Raw genomic sequence first — 24,175 nt, 5'->3', positions numbered from 1 at the left:
CCTACCCAGAGTAGACATAAGTGATTATAGTCACAAACAAATAAAGAACTTTTCCAATATGCCTGAAGGCATTTGCCTATCTTTCCTCAAAGGGTTGCTGTTATTCACCAAACAGGAGTCTGTAGCTGTAAAAATCACAGAAAAGAACTGACACTTCCTCACTACTATCACCATCTTGTGGGCTTCATGGTATTTTGTTTCTGGGTTTACACTATCGTTGCTCTAGAGACTTTTTCACTTGCTTATTTTCCCTTTTCTCAGAAAACCAGATCATTTCTTTGGTTTAGAATTTTTACAAGATTCTGGATGAGTATTCTCATCCAGCACTTTGGCTGCCTTTGTTATTCCAAGTTGACCAAGTGCAAGACTGAACTGTCACATTATCATGGAAATCCCCAAAGACCTCTGCAAACACTTTGGATCCATTAGGAGCTTACATAGAAAAAACTAATGGATTCGCTGCTCTTGCAAAGTCCATAAATTCATGATCCACAGTTGACAAGGAAGTGATAGCAAAGGACATCAATATAATGAATGTTTTTGGAGTTGGTTTATTTAAATCATTAATTTTCAAATTCCTTGAAATATTTGAAATTATACACTATTCATAATACACTTTCATTTTCTTAAGTAGTTCTGCATAATAAAATTATTTTCAAAAAGCCTCAAGTGATAATTTAATGTTTGTATGAAACAGCAAAACATGCTTGTGAGTATAGCAGCTAGTTAAAAATATAAAAAGAGGCACACTCATTTACTAGATGGATAATTCACATGCAAATGACCAATTAATTATATACTTGTAAATTATAATGTCTATAAAATTGTAAATCCCTTGTTTACTCATTTGTATCCTACTCTTTTATCCCCTTTTGTCCTCTTTCCTTTCCTCTTTATATATTTCTCTGTTTAATACATTTTAATCAAAACTGGTTGACAAAAATATGCTGTTTATGTTATTTTACATATTTTGTCCAACTACTCAAATGTTAACAACTTTATCATTAATAAATTATTTCTATATCTGCTCACCTTATTTTTTTGTATAAGATGAAAATCTTTCCCATATATTAGAAGTGCATGTTCAAAGTTTCTACATTCTTCTTCTGTCCAAGCTGTCATATCTTAAGAGGGAGAGTAAGAGAGAAACTAATGAGCATTTGATATTTTGACAAATCAGCAAGCATTTGGTCTCAACAGTTGAAAAATAAAGAAAACCTTTTCAACAAACTTGCCTGGTTTATACAGCAAAGTAAACCATAACATGTGGAATCAGCCCAACTGCTGACCTACCCAGAGTGGATGTAACATAGTTTATTTGATTACCTTGTGTTTGGAAGTTACTATGGTTTGTAAGCTGTAGTTTATATCTTAGGCTGAAGTGCAAACTTAGCCAATAATAGTAAGCCATAAGCAGAAATGGTATTCCATCATTGCAGCAGGAATTCAATAGGCAGGGAAGAACACTAATGATGAGGTCATGCATACGTAACTGTATATTACATACAATGTCATTGTTTCAAGCATTCTTTCTTGTTATCTGACTAATATTGTAACAATGATAAAGAATGATGAATGTTTGTCTGGTGAATGTTATGTGGAACACTCCAACTGTTACTCTTGCATCATTCTGATTACTTTGCTGCAGTTTGTTCAGGTATTACAAAAACACGAGGAACTGTATTGAATAACACAGTCATCATAATCCATGTCTGAATTTTATGATTTAACAGTATTAACGTATAAACCTCTCGATAAGAGTACTTACCCTGTGACGTCTTTCCATTTGAACAGTATTTCTCAACAGCTTCCTTTAGATTGTGGTCACACTTGAAGAGTTCATAGAGTGCCTAGTAGAGATTGCAATATTTCTTGTTTAACCAGTCAAAAGAAACATACACAATCCAGCAGCTGTAATCTCATTGTCAGTCAAATGTTTCTATTATAAGGTTATTTACCCACTTCAAATAAAACAGTGCAGAGTGTAAACAGGCTGGATCAAAACCTCTTCCAACCACTAAATGCTGCTGATCCAGCAGAAAGATCCTACTGGTAAACCATTATGGAAGAAGCTAAATGAACACTACTTTCTGCACTATTTTGGAAAGTCCTTCAATTCTCCAGAACAGACTGCCAGAGATCACTAAGAGAAGGTGAGGAGAAAGTTATCTTCCTCCTGCAATCCATGAGATGAACCTCCCATGTAAATGGAGTGACAGGGGGTGGGGGGGGGAAGCAAAGGACAAAATATTATTTAGAACACTGAGAGATGCCCCATAGGAAAAAGATAAATCAATGAACACAGCTTCCCCTTCATCCCTCCTCTGGCCAGAATCTCCTTGGATCTCCATTGTTTCAAAACAGCAGCAGCAATAGCAAAGCACTTAAGACTTATATACTACTTCATAGTGCTTTATAGCACTCTCTAAGCAGTTTACAAAGTCAGCATATTCTCCCAGCAATCTGGGTCTTCATCTGGGAAGCAAAAATGAACCAAACCCTTCTATAAACAAAGTAACTTTAACCCTTTATATAAAGACAAAGAATAAGATCTGATATAGATATGAAATATATTAGGGGGGGAAGCAAACATATTTGGTTTTGCATACCTAAGAATAAACAAAGAGTTAAGAGTGGCAAATTGTACAGAAATAAGATTAAAACATACTTGTTCATTGTCCCGGGTATGCACTCCATCAGGAATTCTGCCAATTATTTTTTCATTTCCAGTTCTTACAGAAGTTTCAAAAAGGTACTCTTTAACTTTATTTTCTGAAATAATATCAGGTTGCCAAAGTAGCTGGTCCTCATTTTCATATGCTATTAAGAAATATTGAAATATCGATGAGACCAACTGACTAGCAATTCAGCAATCCTCAGCAATTATTTGCATATATTACTGGAGAGTAAGATATGCAAAGAAATATACAATTTATAAGAATCTGCTTTAAAACTAACATTTTATGACCTACACTCTGGTATGATAAAAGTTTTAGTTGTGACTTTTCTCTGGGATATTTCTTGTCATATCTTTTCAATGTTCTTAGGATACACATACTCATTTTCACAATGTTTCTGAGGAGCTATATTATTATATAGGTAGTCCTTGACTTACGACCACAATTGAGCCTAAAATTTCTGCTGTTAAGTAAGACATTTGTTAAGTGAATTTTGCCCCAATTTATGACCTTTCTTGACACAGTTGTTAAGTGAATCCCTGCAGTTGATAAGTTAGTAACCTGGTTGTTAACTGAATCTAGCTTCCCCATTGACTTTGCTTGTCAGAAGTTTGCAGAAGGTGTTCACATGGGATGCTGCAATGGTCATAAATATGAACCTGAATTTTGATCACATGATCATGGCGGATGCTGCAAAGGTCATAACTCTGAAAAACAGTCATAACTCACATTTTTTCAGTGCTGTTGTAACTTTGAATGGTCACTAAACAAACTGTTGTAAGTTGAGGAGTACCTGTACTCCTGCTATTTAGTATATATGTTACCACAAATATTAAGATTTGCTTTTCAAAAATAATAACTGCAGCATTTTTAAAATTTAAAGTAAAATAAAATGTTTAATAACATTTTAAAAATAGCATTTTAAAAAAGAAACATATATACTTTTTCTATGAAAATGTTTCAGCACCTTATTTTTTTGTAATCTTCAGCTTTTCTTTAATCTTACAGACTTAATATTAGATTATTATAATGAATAATTACTAAATAAGTGGCCAGTAGAAAGTCTGCCACAGGATTATCTAAAATAAGAGAGCAATGCAAACATGATTATATAGGAAGAAAAGTTCTTTTCCTATTCTAAGAAACCTTGTTTGTACCTTCTGAAAATTCTAGCACGCATCAAACTGAATACTAGAATAATTGAAAATATTTTTCTATATCTTGATCAAGTATAAAATAAAACAAAGATATGTGAAAATAATCAATTCATGTTTGGAATTTTATTTATTTATTTAAACCATGTCTTTATTGTTTTTACAAATAACTCAATGAACTCAAAAGTGCTTTTTTCAAAAGGCAACTGGACTATTTTTCCTTGAGGAAGAAGAACAAGAAGTTGTGCTTCTCATCCAAGAAGCGTCATTGGTTCTGGGGGGATGGTGGGGGTGATGGTGAGAAGTCTCTTCTATCCCCCATCCAGTGCAGGGCCTCCTAGCACTGGTGCCCTGCCTCTCCAGACACTCACATACCCTGTTCCTTGCAGCAGCAACCCCATAGCCCCAACCCCACCTCACATCTCTCCACTCCACTGCATTCTCCCACCCAGCATCAGCTACCCTTAGAACCAATCACTTTCGTGCTGCAACTCCCCCACCAGTCATACGCCTTTACACATCTGGCAATAGCCGCCCCCAAGTGCTGCTACGCTTGTGTGTCACTTCTCCGGTCACCCAATCACCCCTTTGTTCCCTCCCCCACCCTGTAGCAGCAACTTCCTGCTGGCTTCCCCACTGACTCTGGTTGTTGAAAGCCAGCAGGAAGTTGAGAGGAGATGTTCTACAACTTTCATTTAATGACAGCAATGGGGACTGCAGAAATTGTCATTGTTAAAGAGATGCAGCCATGTGACATCATGCTTTATGACTGCATCACTTGGCAACAGAAATTCCAGACCCAAATGCCATTGTAACTTGAGGACGGCCTGTAGTCCAATGCACGTCAAAGTCAACTGTTAGGATGTAACTGAGATGCTAATATTTAATATATGAACGGTCCAGAAACCCTCGCATTTTAGTCATCTTCAAATACCACCTAGTTAACTAAATAAATGGAATTATAATTACTCCCTTTTTATTGATAAGAATGTTTGGTCTTATACTGTAAAGAAGAGTTTTATTCTTGATTATATCTGCATATTTATCTAATATTTTAAATTATGTACTCCCATATATTCCCATTCATCAGCTAGAGCAGCGGTCGCCAACCGGTGGGCTGCAGCCCACTGGTGGGCCGTGAGAAAATTTTGGTGGGCCACAGAGAAATCTCACCCCCAGAGCACCCCCCTAAAGCAATTAATCCAGGCTGCACAGAAACACAAGGCTGCGCAGCCCACATGGCCCACAGGAACTCTTCCCGCCCACTCACTCCTTACCCGGCAAACTTGCTTGCTAAATTGCTATTTTTCCTTTTTCCGACCGTCATCTGTTCTGCTGTGCGGGGAGATTTAGATTAGCTAGGAAGCAGGAAATGGTTAGATTTCTTGCTTTCTAGCTAATCTTTAGATCTTTGGCTCTGCTTTTAAGCACAGCCGAACCTCCCTTAGGGCGGAAGGTTCTAGTATTCAGTGCAGACTCACGGCAAACAAATTGAGAGACTGAACTAGCTGATGGCAGATAGATAGATCACTGAATGATTCTGTGAGTAACTCAATCTGCCTGCCTGCTTTGCCTGATTTTGAGTAAAAGTTGCTTTTTTTAAAAGAAAATATTTAAACATGGGTGTTGTGGTTTTTTTTTGGGGGGTTTGGTTGTTGGTTTTTTGGGGGTTGGTTGGAGTGGGGGGGGGGGGGGGGGGGGGGGGGTAATTGTTTTGTTTTTTTTGTAAAGTGTTTTTTATAAAAATTCAAAATTTATATAAATATTTATAATATTTACATATAAGCCATGCCCAGCCCAGCCAGTAACATGACCACCAAGCCACACCCACAAATTAGGCCACGCCCACAGAACCAGTTAGTGGTGCCTGGGATCTCAAATTATGAGTTTGGTGGTCCCTGAGGTCCAAAAGGTTGGCGACCCCGAGCTAGAGGTCAAGGAGAGCATGAAATGGGATTGGTGACTGGCTAAAGATGTTAAAGTAATAATCATGTCTGAATAAATGAAAATTTCAATTAGCAGACCTCAGTTGTAAAAAACTGCATTTCTACCCAGATAAACCCTGAAAGGATATACAAGCCTGTTGCATCTGTAGTAATCCGGTCACAGTAGTTAAATTTATCTTAATTTACCACATTCATGGTGATTTTTAACTTTTATGTAATGAGATTACACATGATATAAACTAATATGTCATTTGCAACGTCTGTGTAATCACATCATTATATAGATGACAAACACAATCATATCCTTTCTCATTTAATAGTTATTTGGAAGTAACAGATAGCCCCCTCCTCAGCAGGCATGTTAAAATGTGGTCTTTATTGAAATTCTTAGCAATTTTTGAATATTTTTAAATGTAGCATACTTCATTTAAACACTCAAAAATAATGCATAAATTAAGTTCAAGATAACCAAATATTCCATATCTCATGATATTGAATTTAAATCTGTTGATGTTTTAATTTTTACTTTAATTGATACTATATTTTAAACAATATAATTTTTAATTTTATTTTGAAATCTAACCATTTAATAAAAAAATATTAATTACCTTTTTCGTCATTGCAACTTTTGCCTAAGAAAGGTGGTATTTCAGCCTGGTATTGTGAACCAATCATTATTTCCTGAAAAAATTAGAACATGTGGTATTGTAACCATACATATCTCATTATGATGATATATATATTTGTGAACCAAGAAGACCAGGATTCAAATACTGTTTTTTCTTAAGATCCATACCCACAAATATTTCCAGGCTCACACTGGAATCCTTTGGCAACAATACACTCAGGCAGGTCTCCTGCTCTTTAGGTTACAGTTGAAATGGGGAAGTAAAACACTCTCGAAGGCAAATATAACTTTGGAGCTTTGAGGCCAGCAATAAATGTAATTCTAGGCCATTTTATACATCTTGATTTCAGTCTTTACACAGTTTAACTATATAAAACACATACAAAAATTATACCTTACTATAGATCATTTTAAGAATTACCTTTCGCAAATCTTCAGATGAATTACCAGTATCTACTTCCACATCTTCACCATCAGATTCTTTATCACCATCACAAGTAGTGTTTGCTTTTTACAATAGAAAAGGAGTGTTAACAGACAACTATTTTAATGTAATATTGAAATAAAACGTCCCCCTCAAATCATGTCCAACTTCTGTACATGTTCCCATGTTCAAAGCCCATGTTCACAGCTAAGTGCTTTATTTAGTAACTACATTTCTGTATCACTCCAATCAGATGACTGTGGATGATGGAAACATAGAAGAGGCCCTGTAACATCTGTTTATATCTCTACACACTTCCAAAATTGCTTGAAAAGCATCAAAACACTTTTAAGATAGTAAGAAGCCTTTTGAAAATGGAAACATTTTGCAAACTCCTAATTTTTACATCATAGAATTATAAATTTGACTATAAGCAAAATTGCAAGCCCTCCCTCCCCAAGCCCTTATATATGTTTTATCTTTAGCAAATCAATACCTAAAAATTCTGGAGAAAAATAACTAATCACAAATATTCATTCCAGTTACATAGCTATCAGTCAAAATATATGGTTACCTAACTTGCAGAAATGTAACTCCAGACATTCCACAACAATAAAAACAAAACCACAGCATTCCACTCACAAATTATTTGGGGCATACCAACATGCACTCCACCTATCAGAATGAATTCACACAAAAACCTGGCCCTAACATTCTGGCTAAATAATACTTTTTATAACAATCTTACATTTCTAATTTACATTTACTTTACAGATTTCATCACATTTTCTAAGATTTGTTTCTTTGTAGCTACAATTGCTTATTTTGGTCCAAGTCTGGATGGACAGAATCATATGAGATGAACGGGGTTACAGAGACAATGTGATCTGGGATTGTAGAACCCAAGTAAGTGATTAATGTACCCAGAGAGAAGCTGTGGTGCTACCTGCTCTTAAGGAATATATTAGATGAATTGTGTCTAACTGTGTCCAATATTTCTTAGGGAATGATGTTGAGAATATGGTATGGACTGTTAGAGAAGATCCTAAAGAAAGCTAATTATCTAGCTCTTTTAAACAGGATTCAAGTTCAGTCAGAGATTGGAAATAGTGTTGATTATTTTGTTGGTTGCCTTTCATTGAGACTGGAAGGGGAAATGCAGACCTACTGGCTGCATTCAATATTGCCAAGCATGGTATCTGAGATTTGAAGGCACAATTCTACAGTAATTCTATTTCTGAGTGGGCAATTCTAGTCAGTAGTCATGAGACGAAATAACTGAGCCAATAGGTACTGAGTGTGGAATATCAGGCCTCAATTTTAACCCCTATGTTGTTTAATATTTGTATGAAATCATAGAATAGACTTTTGTTTTAAAGTAATACTTTAAGGTATTGCTTTAAGGTAATCATTAATATGCTGATAATACTCAAATTGTACACTGTTAATGCAGGCCATGTAAAAGATGCTCTGTGTGTCTTAAATTACAATATGGAGACTGTAAGTATAAGGGACTGAATTTGGAGGAAAAAGTTCAGATGAAACCAGTGAAAAGTTCAGTTGGTATTCATTTGTAAACAGCATGGTTTTCTTGTCACAGAGCTATGGGTTGCCATTTATACAGTCATAATCCTCCGAAGAGGAAGTTCTCTCCTTTTGCATAGTTTCACTTTGGCACCATGTTAGAACCCCATCAATGAAATTCTTCACTTTATTTTTACAACCACTTCATGGATTAGAAAGAAAATAAAAAATTGAAAATGCAATAGAATTTGTTCTTCGAACCAAGACAGATGACTAACGGTTTCACAATTTTAACATAGCTAATTTGGAATACTGATTATATTTCCTTACATCTTAACGGTCGAGGAAAAAAATCTGTTGTTTCATGTGAAGTAACTGATGGTGTCAAATCATCAGCAGAAGACTGTGTTTCTTCATCATCTCCTGACAAAAGATCTTTGGCTATTTCTTCCTATAATCAAAAGAATCAATCATTAGTATCGTTCATGTCTTGAAGAATTAACTAATAAAGCTGAGTTCTGATTCAACAACAATCCAGAGCTGGAAGAGGAGGCAGCAATTCAGTGTGATTTTTCATCTCAAGTTGTAATATTAAAATTAACAAAGGCAAAACAGAAGTGCCTGATATGCCTCATCCTTCATTCAAAATCTTCCAACAAACTCTGTCTCTGCATGAAAAAAATAGAAAAAAATATGTGCAATGCTGTTTGATTACAGTAGTGTGTTAATGTATACTAGGACATTAAATGGATGTGGAGAGAACTGGATTCAGTGATTAATGTGTCTGTTCTCCAATCATGGAAGTGCTACAATAAAATTATACTGGTTTTCTCAATCTATGAAGAAAAAACTTGAAAGAGAATCTTAGTTTAATACTTGCCTATTTATTCCCTGTCTATTTTTAGAAACTGTAAGAATTGTTATGGTTGTCTGTCTGGTTTGAGGACTATACTTTTCATGTAAAATAAAAGTATCAATGAATTAAACCTTTTCCCCAACATCTTACATAACGATCAGCTCCAAGTCAATCATAGGTAATTTTTGTCAACACTCTTTTCCTTTGGGCAAAATCTACTTTTGAGTAAAATGTCATATAATTACCTCACTCTAGACTCCCTTTCATGCAAATGTTACCGGTATTACCTTCTGTCAGGGGTGTCAAACTCGATTTCATTGAGGGCCACGTCAGGGTTGTGTTTGACCACAGGGGGCTGGAGTGGGTGTGGCCAGGTTGACATCACTCATGTCAGGGGCGCTTATGGTGGCCCGAGCGCTCTGCCAGTGAAAATGGGCCCCCTCCTAGCTCTGTTTTCAGGCAATGGCCTCCTGCAACTTTCTGCCAGCAAAAACAGAGCTTGTGAGGGTTGTGCACGGCCCTCCCAAGCTCTGTTTTCACTGGCAGAGGCACCATGGGCCAGTCCTTCTCTGTTTCCAGGGTGGCTCTGCGGGTCAGATCTAAGTACCCCACAGCCCGTATCCGGCCCACAGGCCTTGAGTTTGACACCCCTGCCTTCTGCTTCAAAACAAAATAAGTATGTGTATTTTTATAGAAAGTAAAGTTTAGTTTGAAATCCTTTGCTCTAATCTGTAATACATTTATTATTCTTTATCTCTTTATAACTATTATTTCCTTTGAATTTCATCCTAGTGATGTGTTTTAAAAAGCTACTTTTACTATTAATTTCTATGAAATACCTGCTTCTGTCATATAGAATACTTTAATTTCCCTGAGTTTTTTTCTCTCTTTCTCTGTATATATGTGTGTGCAGGTAGATGTTTGTGTGTGTAGGTAAGTAGGTAGGGTAGGTGGGTGGATAGATGGATAGACAGACAAGACAGAGTTTAAATGCATTGATATACATATGTACATTTTTGTTACGTAGCTAATGGATAGTTGGAACACAGTTTCCCAAACAGTATTTAAAAACCTGCTTTTAAAAAATTTCTTGCTTTACAAAAAGAAGAAAACCCTTATACAAAATAGGATTTGATGTACTTGCATCCAACTTTAAGTTTACATCAAAGCTGTAATATCTTACTGTGCACTGATAATACATTTTTAAAACTCTACAGTACTATAGATATGCCCAGTCTTCATTCTGAATTCTGTTATTGTACTTAAAGCTAGGCTTGCTCACATATCCGTCCCCTCTTTTGCAGAAATAGCTTTCAAGTTAAATATGCCTAGAACTACATCCTGCTGAAATTTAAGGAATAATCAATGTCAGATTCATGCTCAGGTAATAAAAGAACTGAATCTCTCAGTGGAATGAGGTCATGATAATAATAGAACCTAGGAATTTCCTGCATTTTAGGGCAACAGATAAACTTACTTACTTTATCCAAAGTCATGTCTGGAAGCTCATCTGCAAGTTCGCTTGGGGAACTATCTGCGCTGGAACTTGCTATAACAGGAATAGCAGATTCATAGCCATAGAATGCTAGCAAATCTTCTAATGGCATACTTCCTTCCTGAGGTTTTTTTTTTTAAATAAAGAGAAAATAGATTGCAATTTGTAGAAGACTATATGATTTTGCACACATGCTAGGAACAAAGTAGCTTAAATAATTAAATAGAAATTATGCTATTGGTAAAAATATTTATCAATGCTTCATTTTTTTTTGAAACTGATAATCCCTTAACAATTTGAACTATTAGTTTACAATCTAGCATGCATCATTAAAATTGAAATATAAAGTATTCTCTTAACAAACAAGAGACCTGAACATAGTGCCACAAAGTAATCAATATTTCATTACATGGAAATGCAATGAAATTATATAATAATTGTATTTATCTTTGGAGCTAATACTTCATTCCAAAAAGAAGTTGTACTGACATTGCTTTCCCTCATTTATACTGCTAATATAAATAGGTTTTCCAGAATTTATATATTGGCCTGATTTATATCACTGTAGTGATGAAAATAGTTGCCCTAAAAGTTGCAGAATGCAGCATTTTCAAATGATGTTTGAGAACAAACCTCGAGATGTATATTCTCTTACCTTTTCTAAGTCTTCAATCTCAGAACTGAAATTTTTGCCTTCATCCATCATTTCTTCCTCTTCCAGAGTTCTTTCATCATCATAATCATGTACCAACATTTCAGCAGTAGGGTCAAAGTCATGATCCTCAGAAGACAAAGAACCAACTAAAAAAAGATAATTTGAATCTCTTTAGCAAACGTTACTAATAACTTTAATATTATATTACCAAAATTCAAGAATTAAATACCCCAAACAATCATGTATCAACCATGGCATGAATTTTAAGCACTGCTGTACATTCTGCAGAGTAAATGAAAGAGAATATTAGATTAATGCTTCTCATTTTAAAACAATTCTACAGGAATAGGGAAAAGACTTCCCTGGAGCAAACATATACGATAGACATAATAGAATGATTTCATTACAGCTTTTGTCAAAAGGCCTAAAATTGAAATAATCATATTTGCACTTATACTGTGCTAGTAATAGCTACACCAGTCCTAACCCCACTGTAACTATACAATATAGCTATAATTTTCCTAGCTACTTGATTTTGATTTCATAGATTACTGAATGTGCTGAAACTGATATAAACACAATAGTTTGCATGTGGAAGCTCACAGAAATTGTTATCAGGAAAATAGTGCTATTTCAGAATGCTAAAAAATAGCCAACTTATCTGAAGAAATGGTTTAAATTCTAAAGCTAATAAATTTTGAAGGAAGGGCTAAAGCTACCTAAAAACATTAGTACCGGTTTCCACAGCTTACTGTGTTTATAGAACAATATCAGTACAAAACACTATTTTATATTAGACCCTGAAATACTAGGAATTCTGGAAGATATTGCCCCAATGGCTTCAGGATATTGCTCTGGGAAGATGGTTATACACTGTTTTGCAGATTTAGAAAAACATATTTTGACAACGAATGGCAATTTTAAAAGCATGCATACTGGCAGGTAGAAACATCTGATTATGGGTAATTTTGACAAAGATGAGCATAGTTTATACTTGGATGAGAGACAACCAAGAAAGTTCAAGCATTTAAGCTAGATAGGAAGGTTGAAAAATGTCAGGGAAGAAGGCAGTAGCAACCAAACTCCATCCTTTTGTCAAGAATGTAGCACGGATGGATTCTTATAACCTCAGGAGTCAAGTTGGATTCAGGTGAATCTTTATTATTTTTGTTTTTAATAAGCTGGAAGTTAATAGAATGTCTTCAAATTATACATTTCCCATTAAAGAAAAGTATTTGCACTTGGATATAAAATCGAATTTACCTGAATGTCAAAATTAACCATCTAAACAAGCTATAAAGTAATGTATGTATGTATGTATGTATGAATAATGTATATGTATAACAACTTATTTTATTTTTTTAGAATTTTCTTCCTTTGAAATGGTTATGTATGGCACTTAACAGTTATTTATTCAAATTAATAAAAGTGCATTCAATCATGATAGAAATGATGATATGTGACTGTTTAATAATCAAATTTCAAGGATTTAAAATGTATAAGATTCCAGCCAAATTTAAGCATGATCAAATGCCTTTATTCTTGATAGAAAATATAAAATTGATGTGATCAATAAAGCTTAACTTTAGCTGATTTTGCTCATTTTTTTTAATTAAATGATTCTTTGAATATTGATCTTAAATAAAATTTATACTGTACTTTTTTAAGATGAAAAATCTTAATAATAAATTTGACTCATGATTATAAAATTAATATAAACTTACGCCTGTCTTTATCAGAGTAAGCCATAATGTTTTAATGGAGCTTACTCTTTAAAAAAGTGGTATTACAGCTCTGCAGATGAATTTTAAAGGAAAGGGAGTAAATTTCGATTGTCAACCCTGAAGTGAGCCTGGCCAAAGCCATTTTGGAGGCTTCAGAGTTGCCACACAGCAGTGGGAGGGGGGGAAATAGTTAGATGGGGTTTTGTAGCCAAAACAATAAAGTTTTCCTATGGGAACCAAGGTTATTCTAACAGGTGGCTGGCCAGAGGAGGAGCCGGTAACCCAGCAACCAGTCAGCACCTAGACTGGACAGTGTGACCAGTGATTTGGGGGAAAGGGGGAAACTTTTACTTTTCATTAGGTGAAAGTCACGGGAAACCTCAGTTGGCTTTCACTAGTTTGTGCCAAAATGATGTATCCAATAAATTGTTCTCTGAGGCACTCGAGTGCCTCAAAGTTTGTTTTCTATGGGTGCATTACTTGGAATGCTGACATGTCCCACTTCCTCAGTCTGCTAGATGGATGATACCAGGGCCACCCTCAAGCAAATGTAGCTGATGGGCCTGATCTACAGGGCCATTTTAGGAAATAAAAAAGCTTTGGATTCAAAGAATCCAAGACTGGTTTTAGACAAATGGCCAACATCTGGAACACAGCAACAGATCTATCACATTGTTTTTTCAGGCATACCAAGGGCTGTGCTTACTGTCGTGAGCCATCTTGGGGACCTTATCAGTCCAATCAGGTGGAATTACTTCTGAAAAACATGGTGATCAAGTTAAAAAAGCTAGAATTTTCAATTCATTTCCCATAAAGAAAGTTCTACTGAACTGTAGTGAATTTACTCCCAAGTAAAAATATTTAGTATCATGCTCAGCAAGTGGAGGGAATCTTACCCATCCAAACTTGCGCCAGACATCAGATTTCTAGTGTAGCACTGCACTATAATTACATTAGAGAGATGTTTTACCAATTGTTCTGGAAAATGCATTTGAAGTACTTTTGAAATTGTTTTATATTTACATATTACATGTATTATTAAATATGTATATTTAAGAAAGAATACCTTGACAGCATAGTTTTACTCTTATCTATTCAGAATTTATCCTGAATTCAAAGGGGCTAATTCCAAAATTATACCCAGAAATGTTAAGTCAAATTAGTTAACATTTTAAAAATATAATGTACTGTCTAACAAGTTGATCAAAGACATGTTATAAGACTATTCATATATGTTGTATGTAAAATATCTGATATATTTTTAATTTTGATCTTATTACAAGTTAAATACATTGTACTTTATTTTCACTGACAAAAGTAATTCTGCTTCTATTGCCACTCATAAAATTATATTTCTATTTAGTTCATTAACATCCTGTAAAGAAAGAAATTATCATTATTGCTTAAAACTAAAGAAGCATTCAAGGATGAATGTTTCACAATGCAATGGGACTTTCCTTAAGTCAATATTTATAGGAATACACACAATCTATTCTAGCCAAGGATGGTTGGGATCCATTATTGTCAATGAAACTTACTTCCAAATAAATTTACACTTGCTTTTATTTTTCTTTGAAGGAACAGCATCTATTAGCTGAGCATCTCACTTATCCCTGAAACTTTGTTCCCTAAACACACTCCAAAAAGTTGACAGAACTTTTGGAAGAGGACTGGGGAAGTATATAGGGTTGAAGGACACAAAAAATGGCAAATTTCCATTAAGTGAACAGAAAGCTGCTAATCGGATCTCATTTCCTACTTTTATTGTACTGTTTTTCTTTGTACAAATAAAATAATGCATTGTTATAGGGTCTAAAGCCCACATTAACAACCTCATAATAAGTCCAATTTACTTCTGAAAATTTGGCAATCAAGACTGTGATTTTAATTCATGTTGCAAAATACAAACTAATGAAAATGATTTAGTTCCAAATAAGCATACTAGATATCATGCTTAATAAAGAAGCAGGAGGTCTGCAGATCGCTGAAGCAGCAATTTTATTCAACAATATTTTAAACTGAAGTTTCTTGCATATTCAATAAATGTTTGGAAAATCAAACATAACAATTTGAAACTGATCACAAGAATTATATACGGCAAAGAGCTTCATACTTTCAATAAGAACCAAACAGGTGATTTTAAGATAAAAACAACTGAGCATGAAGCATGAACTAGAGACAATGAAGGAGGAAGTAAGCATTTTAACACAATCAAGAAAACATATAAAACATCTTTGATAGATGTGCCTGTACTCTGGCCCTTAGCCGTACCCAAAAGCTTCCCACTGCCGGAATCACAGAAGAAGGAACTGAACAGGACAAACCTGGGCTCGAACTCCCAAAGGAAGCCTGGAACAAGCAATAAGAGAGGGAGGAAAAAAACGGATTACAAATAGGCTGGCCAGAGAGATTTGGAAAAAGTGGTCATAAAAGGAAAATGTTAAGGCAACCCCTCCTAATTATTCAACCTCTGTCTCACGCACACTTCTCCATCTTTTTTTCCTCAATTTCTCCATCTAACTTCTTTCTCTCCCCCTTCTTCAGCTCTCAGCATCCCTCCATCGCTTTCCCCCCCACTCGCACCCCCACCGCTCCTCCGGTCCCTCTTCTCGCCTCCCTTTTCCTCCGCATTCAGCACCCCAAGTTGCTTCCCTCCCTCCAACCTTCCTCTTTTTCCAACTCCTCCACCTCGTCCCCGACGCGAGACCCGGGCCTTGACACCAGCCCCATCCCGGCCGGGCCCGCCCGAGAGGTGACAGGGGCAGCTTGAGAAGGAGCGACCAAAAGATCCGGGCTGCCCGTCGGAGAATCTCACCGCTCCGTCGCCTCCCTCCTCATCTCACCCTAGCCAAACAGTCTCCATCCCGGATTCCGACCCCACGGAACCGGAGAAAGGAGACCTCTCCGCTCCCGGGCCCGGGACTGTGGGTGGAGACCGGTACAGCGCTCAGCAGACAGCTAGAGGCAGACGGACCGACGGACGGACGGAGGCAGACGCGGCCTAGTCGCGCAGGCTGCGCTTCTCCGCTTCAAGTAGCTTGAGGAGCCCCCAGCCGCCCCCCAGGGCCTCCTTGCTGGGGCTCCGACCACCGGGAGGGAGTTATAGGGGTGTCGGAGCGGCCTGAAGGGGCCACCCCGCCGCGAAACTCGACCAGGAACCGGCCGGACCCCAGCGCCCCTACCCGCTTTCCCCGCTCACCTCCGCCATATTGGGAGCGCTCGGGCTGAGCAGCAGCGATGCGCCAAATGCCCGGATGGGGCCGCTAAGCCAATGGCAGGCCGGCCGGGACTGGGGCTACAGCCGGGGTGGGGTAGGAGCGGGGAAGAAAGCGGCCTCTCTGCCTTGCCGGGCGGCGGGCTGAGGCGGAGAAAGGAGCGCCGCTGCTCCGTCCATCCTCCCGGAGACTTTGCCTACGCTGCAGCCCCGAGGGAACGCCGGGAGGAAGAGAAGGGAAGGGGCAGGTAGACAGGAACTCCCCGCTCGCAGCCCGGCCAAGGGGATGAAGCCCTCGCCTCGTTCGCGAAGTTTCATGGGACCTCTTCTAGCGCCGGCATAAATGAACGGCAGCCGGAGAGGCAGCGGGAGGGAAGGGTCCCCAAGGGACCTGGTCCACCTGGTCGGGCCGGCACGGTAGCTCGAGCACCGCGCTGAAACGGCTGCCCGCGATTTGCTTAGATAGTAGCCCTGAATAGCTGCAGTGACAAGAGTTGGAAGGGTCCATTTAGGCCGTCGCCTCTGCCTCCTGGCCACTATGGGGCTCCCCGTTACAGGTCCCCGACAGACGCCTGCGCGGCGCTTCTACTTGAGCCGAGGATCCCCGGGAAACTGGTTCTGACTCCCAATGTTTTCCAAGCATCTCCCGAGCCTACCGGTAACGCGTTCATCCATCCTAGTGTGCCACTCAACAAATCACACCCTGCCTGAGGATGATGCGAGACGCTCAGCCATTAATTCCTGGCTACAGACTTTGAGAACAGAGAGTGTTTGAATCCTTGGATTCACCAATCTAACAAGTTTTTAAAAGTTAATTTCCAGCTTTAAAAAAACCAAAAAACGATTGCTTCACTAATGGGCTTTTACCAGAAAAGTAGGGGTCATCATTTTCCACTTAGAACCCTCTTGTATTTTCCCCATCTATATTTTCTTTCCACAAAAAAATCATTAAGAAAGAATAGAATGCACACAATATATTCTGACAGATTGGGATAAGAGCCTTCTTCAGCAGGCACCAATAAAATATATAATATTACAAAGTAATTGTTGTTTTATATGTACAGTATATGCCTCCAAACTACTTTCAACAAATAAGAGATGAGATAGGAATTGCTGGTAAAAAATGTTTAAATACATAATAAAAGTGTTATTTAGAAATATCTTAAATTCTGCTGAGTTAAGCAATACTTGTAGCCAAATGATGTAGCTATGTTGTAGCAGGATGCATAAGTTATTTTCAAATAAATATGCATAAGACAGCTGGCTGATTTCCATATTCAATATACTCCATTTTCTCATATGAAATATATGCATACATACATACATACTCATCGCACCATTCCATTTCAGGGTAAGCAATATTATATAGAGTGTGGGAAGAGTATGAAAAGGAATGAAAATGTAGCTAACACTAGTTTACACAAACACCATTCATTGTATTTCTCCATACTTTTCAATACTTGCAAGTTATCATTGCTTTAACCTCATCCATATACTGCTTCATATATAGCGTTTTGTTTTTCACACTTCAAACCTGTTTTCTTTTTTCTTTTCTTTTTTTTATTTCTTTCCTTCCTTCTTTCTTTGTGTGCCTTTGAATCAATATTGACTCCTGGCACACATCTTGAGACTAATCCTTTTAGTTTTGGCAGATTTCAGAAGTGATTTGCCACTGCCTCCTTCAAGGTCTAAGAGAGTGCCTGGCCCATGGTCACCTAACAAGGTTTGTGGCCTAGACCAAGGTCTTGAAATTTCTATCCTGATGCCTTAATTTCCACATCATACTTGCTCTCTCAAACCTCTCTCTTGAGAATCTCATCAAATCCATCAAAGGATAACTTTCTCACTATTCTTAACTCATTTACTATTCCTCCATTTGTTCTACATTTCAGTCCTCATTCATTCTTTCTGTATGACCATACCACTTCAGTATACTTCTTTCATACTCTGGTCATTCATGTCCTTCTGTACCAATCCACATTCAACTCAGAGTACTTAGTTATTTTTGACCCTTCTCTTTTTGTTCGCCTACTTAAATTTAAGTATCCTATTTCCACTGAAATCAATGGATTGTTATGATTCTCTTAACATATCCATCTCATTTCCATTTAACAATCAATAGAAGCCCACTCTTATATGAAGGTATTTTTGCTTCTTTCAATAAATGTTCTTTCTTTCCAACAAGCTCCATATTAACCACTATCATTCTTCCAGAATTTACACATTCAACATTTCTTCTTCAATTTCCTATTTTTTCTCAATATTTTACCATGATACACGAATTCATCTACTTGCTCTAGTTGTTTTACCATTTATACATAACTTGTAATAATGTTATTTTCCCTGTCAGACACAGCTACCTATATTTTTGACAGTCACTTTCATTCCTATTCCTTATTGTATAATACGCTTCCTCTAATCTTCATTGCAGATCTTTCAGGTTCTCAGTCAACAATTCAGCATTATTTGTACACAAAATTATATGTGTATTCCTGTTCCCAACCAATACACTTCTAATATCATCACAAATATTCCTTATACATTTATCCATTTGTATGTTAAGCAACCAAGGACACATCACATATCCTTGTAGTCCTGCTCACTGAGTATTCTGTTTATTCCCCTACATTTTTATTTCAACCAAAGTATGGTAAGTATTTTTTTTCTTTGCACAAAAATTGAGGAAGAAAAGACAGAATAGTTGCATAATGTATTTTCACAGATTCTCCTTGAACCCTCAGTCTAAAAGCACCAATGGAAGAAGTGGTGAGAAACCAGAGATTTTGGATCTCCACAATAAACTTATTTAATTTATTAGATTACAACAGATTACAATGCAATGTGTATATAAATATTGTGAACAATTTATTTTATTATTTTAATTATTAAATTTTTATGTTGCCCATCTCCCCTGTAATGTGATAATTAGAAGGCAACGTAGTATTTTCTCAGACACAATGGCTTTCCCCATGCAGTATTCAAAATAATCAGATAATTTGGAAGCTTCTTTAAAATCCTTATTCATGTTTGAGTGCTTCACTGAGATCCTGGTTGGGTTGGAGTACAGAATGATGCAGTACAGCCATTCAGGTCAGTATTCACCTGAATCCAATGGACTCCTCAAATTCCAAAAATAACTTTACGAAGCATGAAAATCTTGACTTCGTAGTTTATCCAGAAATGTCATTGGACCAAAATAATGTGGCTCATTTGTATACTGATAGTTGAATACAAAAATCTAGGCACCCTTTTCAATTATGTTTGAATGAATCTCTTAAGTGAATGGAAGCAGACACATCTCCTACATGGGGTAAAGTTATTTATACGTGGCATATTGCTATAAATATGAATACTTGTTTACTCTTTATGAGCAGTTATTCAGAGATTCAGAATTAGAAAACAGTGAATACGGCAGGTACATATATTTAGATATTCTTTCACTTTTTAACTCTTCCCTTGACAGAAATAACATCTTCCAAGTGTTTCCTGCTCCTGATGATCAAGTCTTTCTATTCCTATATTTAGTTTTTCTTCCCCTCTTGTTCTGATATGATTTTTCTGGCTTAGAGATATTAAGCCTTTTGCCCTTACTACATTTTTGTTTATTTATTAATCAATCACATGCCCATCTCACGAGAGGACTTCTGAGATCCTGCCACAGAATTTTTATTATATTCTAGACTGGAAACTGTGGAGGCTATACTGAAGCAAAACCATTGTCCCCGTCCGTCTGTCCCCTATAATTCATGGTTTATTTGTAGAGATTTGGAGTGTTGCTGAAATATCTGCATCTTTTCACTTCCAGTTTGGTCACTGAATATAGACATTAACTTCTAAGATTTGTTGTCACTTAACTTAATCAATTCCTCCTACCAGTTGCATAAGTGTGCTGTGCTGCCACACAATCCCAAAGAATAACAGACCCACTCTGCTTGGCGGTTGGCAAGATTTTCTTTTCTTGAAATGTTTCACTTTTTTCTCTCCAAATGTTTCATTTTCCCCCCAAATGTACATGATCGTGGCCTATCTCATCAGTCCAAGCACTTTGTTCCAAACATTTTAGTTTTCTATTGCATACTCCGGACAATGAGTTTTGTGATACAATGGAAAGAGAGGAAGAAAGGTTTTCTTCTGAGAAACATTCAATGCAAATAAACAGTTATAGAAACATTGCGGTGCTGTAGACTTGCAGAAAACAACTCAGCGAAGGTTTTCAGTAAGGTAGCTTGAAGTGATTTGTGAGTTCTGTTTTGCCAAACTGACTAGTTTTTAGGCATTTCTAAACATTTTTTTTTCCTTTGGGTCTTTCAGATTTTGTCTTGACTTGAGCAGTTCCATTTAACTTCCATTTCTTACTATGTTTTTCACAATAGAAATTGCTAGCTGAAATTCTTTATGTGTTTTACAGTGTTTTCCGCTATAAGACTTAGTAATCTCCAAATGCTCTTAGGGAAGCCCATGGCTGTTGAATATAGCACCACACATATCCTGAAAGGCTAAAAAGATTATTTAGCCAATTTATCTGCCAATAACAGAAATGAGAATCACTAGCCAAGAGAGCAAAGGAGACAGCCATATTTGGCCTCTTTGGCAAGTAGATGCTTGGATGTTTTTCAGAGAAGGTGTAGCGACATAAGAATAAGAAAACCATAGTGGGATAATTACTTTCAAGCAAGAAAAGGTAAATAAGGGTACATTGCAATTGTCCATCAGGGTAATAGATGGATTGCAGATCAACCCTGCTAACAGGCCACTTCAAAACATTTTCATTTACCATGGTAAGATGTACTTTGCTTCTGAGTAAATAAGAGTCATTAACTTTAAATGTGTATATACATATCAGCATAAACACATATAGTATTGGGACTCAATTTGTTTATACATACACATACTTCAATCATAAACTTATTTAAATCTGGGAAGAATTATAATTCATTTTCTTCATAGGGAGGGAGGCAGAAATGATCAGTCTGGGATTCATAAGGCACAGCTGTAAAGAAAAGCTTCTAGTCCTTGTCAAGTTTGTTCTCTGTCCATTACACATTCTAAGTTTCAAACTTTAGGGTACAGCAGTTGTCTAACTCCTTTGCATTCCACTTTAATGGAGCATAAACACCTTCATTTGTAGATGGAAATCCTTTTGAAATTTAAGAAGGGAGTTAACTTCCTATTTCTTGAGCAATGAGCTCCTGGTTCATGTAATAAACATTTGTAGAAATGTCAATTGTTCAGAATACTGGCCAATACAAAAAGAAGAAAGACAGTGAAATATTGAGTTTGTATCTTCCAACTCAATCCTTTTCATCAAAGCTTATCTCTGCCTTTCCTGTCCAATAAGGGAACAATACCTAGCTGCCTTGATTGAGCCAAAATAGTTAGGCAGATCGAGGTTTATCAGTACTTGGACTGGAATTCCCATTTCTCCCCTAAACTAAGAAGTCAAAAGAAATCCCAAAATAAGGAACTGCTTCCAAATGTTAAGAAAACAACATAAATACATTAATCAAGTTACCAGTATTTGTGTTTAACCCAAAGGAGACTGTAGTGATTAAACCCTCTTCTGAATTCAGGATCTAATGCAATTTAACATAGTTAAAATTAGTATTTTTTTTTTACTTTTAAGAGCTCTTATTAGTAATGGATCTCTATCCAAACATCTGTGGCTTCTCTGATGGATACTATAAATATTGTTACTTCAAATTCTCCAGCAGAACGTCACAAATAGTCATTATTAACCTCTCTATCCATATTGGGTTTAGGTTTGGATTACCATGGGATTGATGTAAAGGCCCTTTTAAGCGCATTAACAACATCCTTTTAATTAGAATACATACAAGTCATGGCATAAGCATAACAAAACTGGTAGTTGTTCATAGTAAGCTTACTAAACTGTTGACACAGGATACAGAATATCAACAAGGTTGGGAGCTTGTGTTTACTTGTTTGACTTAGGTTAAATATTTCAAAATAATGTGAGTAACATGATTTCTGATCTGCCTACACCTTGGCACATGACGTTATTTGTCAGCTAACTGAAGTACTATATTACAACATTAGTGTAGGCTGATGTATAAAACTAATTCTTTGACGCTCCAGTGCATACAATTTTTGGATTACAAAGACTCAGAAACCAGCAGAAAGTAGTGCTTTAAATAAAGCACAAAAGCGGGAGGATGCATTCCAGATTATGGGAAATAAAAATGCAAAACCCCACAGAACAGCAAGTCTTATACTTTCACTTAGAGTGCTGAAAATTTTAATTCCTGGTATTTCTATTCTCACAAGAATGGTTAAACTATAAATCCTCAGCAATTTTAAGACGCAGGTACTTCATCTCCCAGAATTCCATTGCATGCTGGCTGGAGGATTCTGTGAGTTTAAAGTCCACACACCTTCGTCGCACAAGTTGAGAAACATCGGACTATAGTATCTATCTAAGTGCTGGATTGTTAAATCCCATGTTCCTTTCCACAGGATGATTGATTGTCTTTAGATAGACAAGGACGCCGGAAATGCGGGCTGTAACGAAAAGCTTCGCCCACTGGATCGCAACCCTCTTTACAGGCGCCATTTAACCAGCCCAGTTTCACTTTCCTTGGTCGCCAAATATGGAAGTCAGCGGAAAAGTTTCATTCTGTCATTCTGTGCCGGATCCTCGCTTTCCAAATCCCCAACTTTTAAATCGACCCTTATCCCCCTTTCCCAGGTAAAGCTTTCCAACCTGACTGGTCCCCTTATCCCCCTTTCCAGGGGAGGACCCCTCTTCTTGGGGGACCCCTCGGCCCTGCTTCCGGAGTGGAGGAGGAGAGAAGTGAGCGGGACCTTGGCCCTGTCCATTCCGAACCGTAAACTTCAGAACAGGCCTCTCTCGCCTTCGTTCATCGGGAAGAAAAGCACTATATACGCAGGGGTCTTCAACCTTGGCAACTTTAAGCCTGGCGGACTTCAACTCCTAGAATTCCCCAGCCAGCAAAGCTGGCTGGGGAATTCTGGGAGTTGAAGTCCGCCAGGCTTAAAGTTGCCAAGGTTGGAGACCCTACAGTATATTATGTATCTTTGGCGCGGCGCGGCGCAACGCAGCACAACGCAGCGCACACAGGGTAATGGGATGTACCCGTTTACAATGGCTTGAAACCCTTCGGAGGGGTTGAAGTTTAGGACGGGTCTTCTTTGTTTCCCTGGCACCTTCTGATCCATCAAAAAATGAGCATCAGGGATGGGTCCATCATGTACCGAGTCTCCCTCCGCTCATAAGACCCCCTTTCCTTCCCCGGCGCCCTAGCCTTTCCCAAACAAAAGGAAGGGGAGAGATCCGTCGGCTCTAAAAACCCATCCTTGATTTTCCTTCTACTACAGCATTTAATCCGCCCCAGGTTTTTTTTGCTTCCACTTTCATACTTGGAGAAACTTACGGTCTTTTCCACGCTTTCTCTTCTGCTTCTCTGCAGCGCCGCGAGTTCGCATCCTGGGAAATGAAAGCGAAAGTGCCCTGCCAGCTAGATGCAAGGCGGAATCTGGAACGCCTGGCAGAGCCGAGTAACTTCTGTGGAGGGAAGGTTGAGGGGGGGGGGGGAGGTCTTTTAACAGGAAGTTGCGCGCGTTTCTACAAGGAACGTGGACGACAGTGGGTAGAAGGGGGAAAATGTCTTGGAAAAATGCATACAATAAGCCGTTTACTTTCTGTAGAGGTTTTATTTCCCAGTTCCCTAGTATCAACCAGCTCCGACCCTGCTTAGTGTTTCACGAGCAGCCGGTGTTTGCTTATTAACATTCTCCATTCAAAGGTTGGAGGGAAATAAACCCCAACAGTAATAGATCTTTGGGCTAATAGATCAGTAATAGATCTGTTTGAAATGCCCCGTCTCTATTTTTCGTTT

General features: G+C 37.5%; 1 protein-coding gene across 15 annotated transcripts in view; it reads right to left on the bottom strand.

Moving 5' to 3' along the window:
* MIER3 (MIER family member 3) overlaps nucleotides 1–23,820 on the bottom strand; it is a 28,190-nt gene extending 4,370 nt beyond the window's left edge. For 2 of the 15 annotated variants that reach the window (XM_026670503.2, XM_087958409.1), the window contains exons 1-11: nucleotides 16,284–16,314; nucleotides 15,409–15,433; nucleotides 13,775–13,841; nucleotides 11,361–11,506; nucleotides 10,692–10,826; nucleotides 8,685–8,805; nucleotides 6,828–6,913; nucleotides 6,387–6,459; nucleotides 2,669–2,820; nucleotides 1,769–1,850; nucleotides 1,033–1,124 (exon numbers count right to left, since the gene is read on the bottom strand). In XM_026670503.2, coding sequence (XP_026526288.1) covers nucleotides 1,033–1,124; nucleotides 1,769–1,850; nucleotides 2,669–2,820; nucleotides 6,387–6,459; nucleotides 6,828–6,913; nucleotides 8,685–8,805; nucleotides 10,692–10,826; nucleotides 11,361–11,459 — 840 coding nt within the window. In that variant the 5' untranslated portion in view covers nucleotides 11,460–11,506; nucleotides 13,775–13,841; nucleotides 15,409–15,433; nucleotides 16,284–16,314. Of the gene's footprint in view, nucleotides 1–1,032; nucleotides 1,125–1,768; nucleotides 1,851–2,668; nucleotides 2,821–6,386; nucleotides 6,460–6,827; nucleotides 6,914–8,684; nucleotides 8,806–10,691; nucleotides 10,827–11,360; nucleotides 11,507–13,774; nucleotides 13,842–15,355; nucleotides 15,434–15,899; nucleotides 16,045–16,283; nucleotides 16,315–23,710 lie in introns of those variants that run through there. The other 13 variants (XM_087958402.1, XM_087958403.1, XM_026670498.2 and 10 more) reach the window with 11 other exon arrangements.
* Nucleotides 23,821–24,175: the final 355 nt, after the last annotated feature.

This window comes from Notechis scutatus, chromosome 2 (genome assembly GCF_049901735.1).
Source record: "Notechis scutatus isolate UNSWTSFEM ecotype Mainland chromosome 2, rNotScu1.2, whole genome shotgun sequence".
NCBI classification, from domain to species: domain Eukaryota; kingdom Metazoa; phylum Chordata; class Lepidosauria; order Squamata; family Elapidae; genus Notechis; species Notechis scutatus.
The sequence above is the reverse complement of the archived record's forward strand: the minus strand, read 5'-3'. Positions and strand labels throughout refer to the sequence as shown.